Source organism: Octopus bimaculoides, chromosome 11 (assembly GCF_046866305.1).
Source record: "Octopus bimaculoides isolate indiv1 chromosome 11, ASM4686630v1, whole genome shotgun sequence".
NCBI classification, from domain to species: Eukaryota; Metazoa; Mollusca; class Cephalopoda; order Octopoda; family Octopodidae; genus Octopus; species Octopus bimaculoides.
In genome coordinates, this window is record NC_142938.1 from 60,640,764 (window position 1) to 60,643,498 (window position 2,735).

The window sequence follows — 2,735 nt, forward strand, 5'->3', positions numbered from 1 at the left end:
GTATCTATACGTGTGTGTATATATATGTATATATATATATGTATATATATACACATACATACATACATACATATATATATATATATATATATATATATATATATATATATATATATATATATATATATATATATATACATATATATATATATATATATATGTATGTATGTGTATATATATAATGCGTATGTTTTTGTGTGTTTGCGTGCATGTATTTGTTCTCAAATAAAATGATTTTTTTATTTGTTAGCAAATCCATTTATATATATATATATATATATATATATATATATATGATGTATGTTTATGTGTTTGTATATGTGTGTGTATGTATATATGTATATATACATGTATACATAATTATCTATTGTAGTCATCTATTTTAATGTCTATAAATAACACTATATTGTTTGTTTTGTTCTTTTTTTTTCTTTGCAGTGATTTTTTTAGTAAACAAAATGTACATTTGAAAAAAATTGTGAAGTTTTGGGGGGCTCTTTTCGTTTTTCGTTTTCGTCTGTGTGAGTTTATATATTTTCTGTCACATTATGCTAATATTTTTTTATAGAGATGACTGTATATTTATGAATTCAATATCTATTATCTGCTGCTTCTTTGTCGTTTTCGACTTCATCATCTTCTTCTTCTTCATTACTTTCTCATTCATCTTCTTTGTGTTTAAGCCACCTAAAAAATTGTCCTCAAAAACAACATCACCAACACGAAAAAAAAAAATTAAAAAACACTTAAATAAATATATAATATCTCAGAGTTTCTTTCAGGTTGGATGGTAGCCACTGGAAAGTTCTGGGGATGGACAAGATGTAGTTTCTAATGCAGTTGTTGTCGCAGCAACGGAGGTGCCGCCTACACCCGCATCCAATGTCGGGAGTGGATATGCCCTCAAACGTTGCTGCCTCCTGTTTCACAGAGAGTTAGGGCTCGGGCTGCCATAACCACTCGATACATCGTCGCTAAGGTTGTGTGTTTGTCTTTTCAAATGAGACAGGGCGTTGTAATTGTAGCTCATGTTGGCAAACACCATTCGTTCTTCGTAATCGTATTCACACAGAATCTTATTATCACACAGATAGAATCTATCACCGACACAGAATCTGGAAAAAAAGAAAATAAGAAACATAAGTAATATATAAACCTATGTGATCTACAAATAGGATGATAATTATTTTCATAAACGCATAAACTTTGATACAACAGCAGAGACTGGATCGAATATCCGTACAAAGCGGAAAAATTTGCCAGCAACCAGCCATGAGACTCGAACTCACATCCCTTTGTATGGATATTTTATCCAGTCTCTGCTGTTCTATCAGCGTTTATGCGTTTGAACACAATACAGTTCAACGCTTCTAAAGCAAACACTAGTTTGTTTATATTTATCGTAATATAAGCATATATTAGGTTGGTGCGTAATTATTGCGGCTTTTTTTTTTTTCAACAAATTTTATTCCACAAAAGCAATATCAATATTTAATAAACACATCTTTAAATGACTGTCTGCCAAGCAAATGGGAAGTAGTAATTGAAGTAGATGGTGAATATGTTCCAGAATAATCATTTAAAGATGTTTTTGTTACATGTTGTTATTTCTGTTGAATAAAAGCCGCAATAATTATGCACCAACCCAATAATAACAGTAACTCTTTCCACAGTAGGCACAAGGCCGGAAAATGTGTGGCGGTGAGGAGGCGGCTAGTCGACCCCGATAGGATGAGAATCCAAAACGACGGCAGCAGAATTCGAACACTCAGAACGTAAAGACGGACGACATGCTGTTAAACATTTTGTCCAGTGCGCTAACAATTCTGCCAGCTCGCCACCTTGTTAATAACGATAATATTAATGACAATGGTAACCATCATCCTTTCTACTCTTGGTAAAATGCCTGAAATTTTGAGGGGAGGGGTAAGTCGATTACATCGACCTCAGTCCTTCACTGGTACTTGCTTCATCGACTCCGAAAGGATAAAAAGCATATTCGACCACGGAGGAATTTGAACTCAGATCGGAAAGACGAGCGAAATTTTGCCTGGCGTGCTTACGATTCTGCCAGTTCGTCGCCTTAATAATGATACTAATAATCTTTCCTACTATAGGCACAAGGCCTCAAAATTTGGGGGAAGTGGGGGGGGGGGGGTGCAGTCGATTAGATCGACGCCAGTATGCAACTAGTACTTGATTTATTGACCCCGAAAGGTTGAAAGATAAAGTCGACCTCGGTGGAATTTGAACTGAGTACGTAGTAACAGGCGAAATACTACTAAGCATTTCGTAGCAGCTCGCCGCCTTTATAATGATAATAATAATGGTTTCAAATAAATTTTTTTTTTTTTTTTTTTTTTTTTTTGATAGGCGCAGGAGCGGCTGTGTGGTAAGTAGCTTGCTTACCAGCCACATGGTTCCGGGTTCAGTCCCATTGCGTTTCACCTTAGCTAAATGTCTTCTGCTATAGCCTCGAGCCTACCAAAGCCTTGTGAGTGGATTTGATAGGTGGAAACTGAAAGAAGCCCATCACATATGTGTGCGTGTGTGTGTGTGTGTCTGTGCTTGTCCTCACCGTAATCGCTCGACAACCGATGCTGGTGTGTTTACGTCCCCTAGGGTCGATTTGTTCAACTAAAGGTGGTGCTCTAGCATGGTCGCAGTCAAATGACTGAAACACATAAAAGACTAAAAGCATCCATGTTCAAACACTGTTCCATTGAGTTTTCCCT

General features: G+C 35.8%; 1 protein-coding gene across 1 annotated transcript in view; it reads right to left on the bottom strand.

Annotated features, from left to right (window-relative positions):
- Positions 1-503: 503 nt before the first annotated feature.
- LOC106869919 (LIM domain only protein 3) overlaps positions 504-2,735 on the bottom strand; it is a 153,462-nt gene continuing 151,230 nt past the window's right edge. The window contains exon 4 of the mRNA XM_089360190.1: positions 504-1,115. Within this exon, the coding sequence (XP_089216316.1) occupies positions 926-1,115 (190 nt within the window). The 3' untranslated portion in view covers positions 504-925. The remainder of the gene's footprint in view (positions 1,116-2,735) is intronic.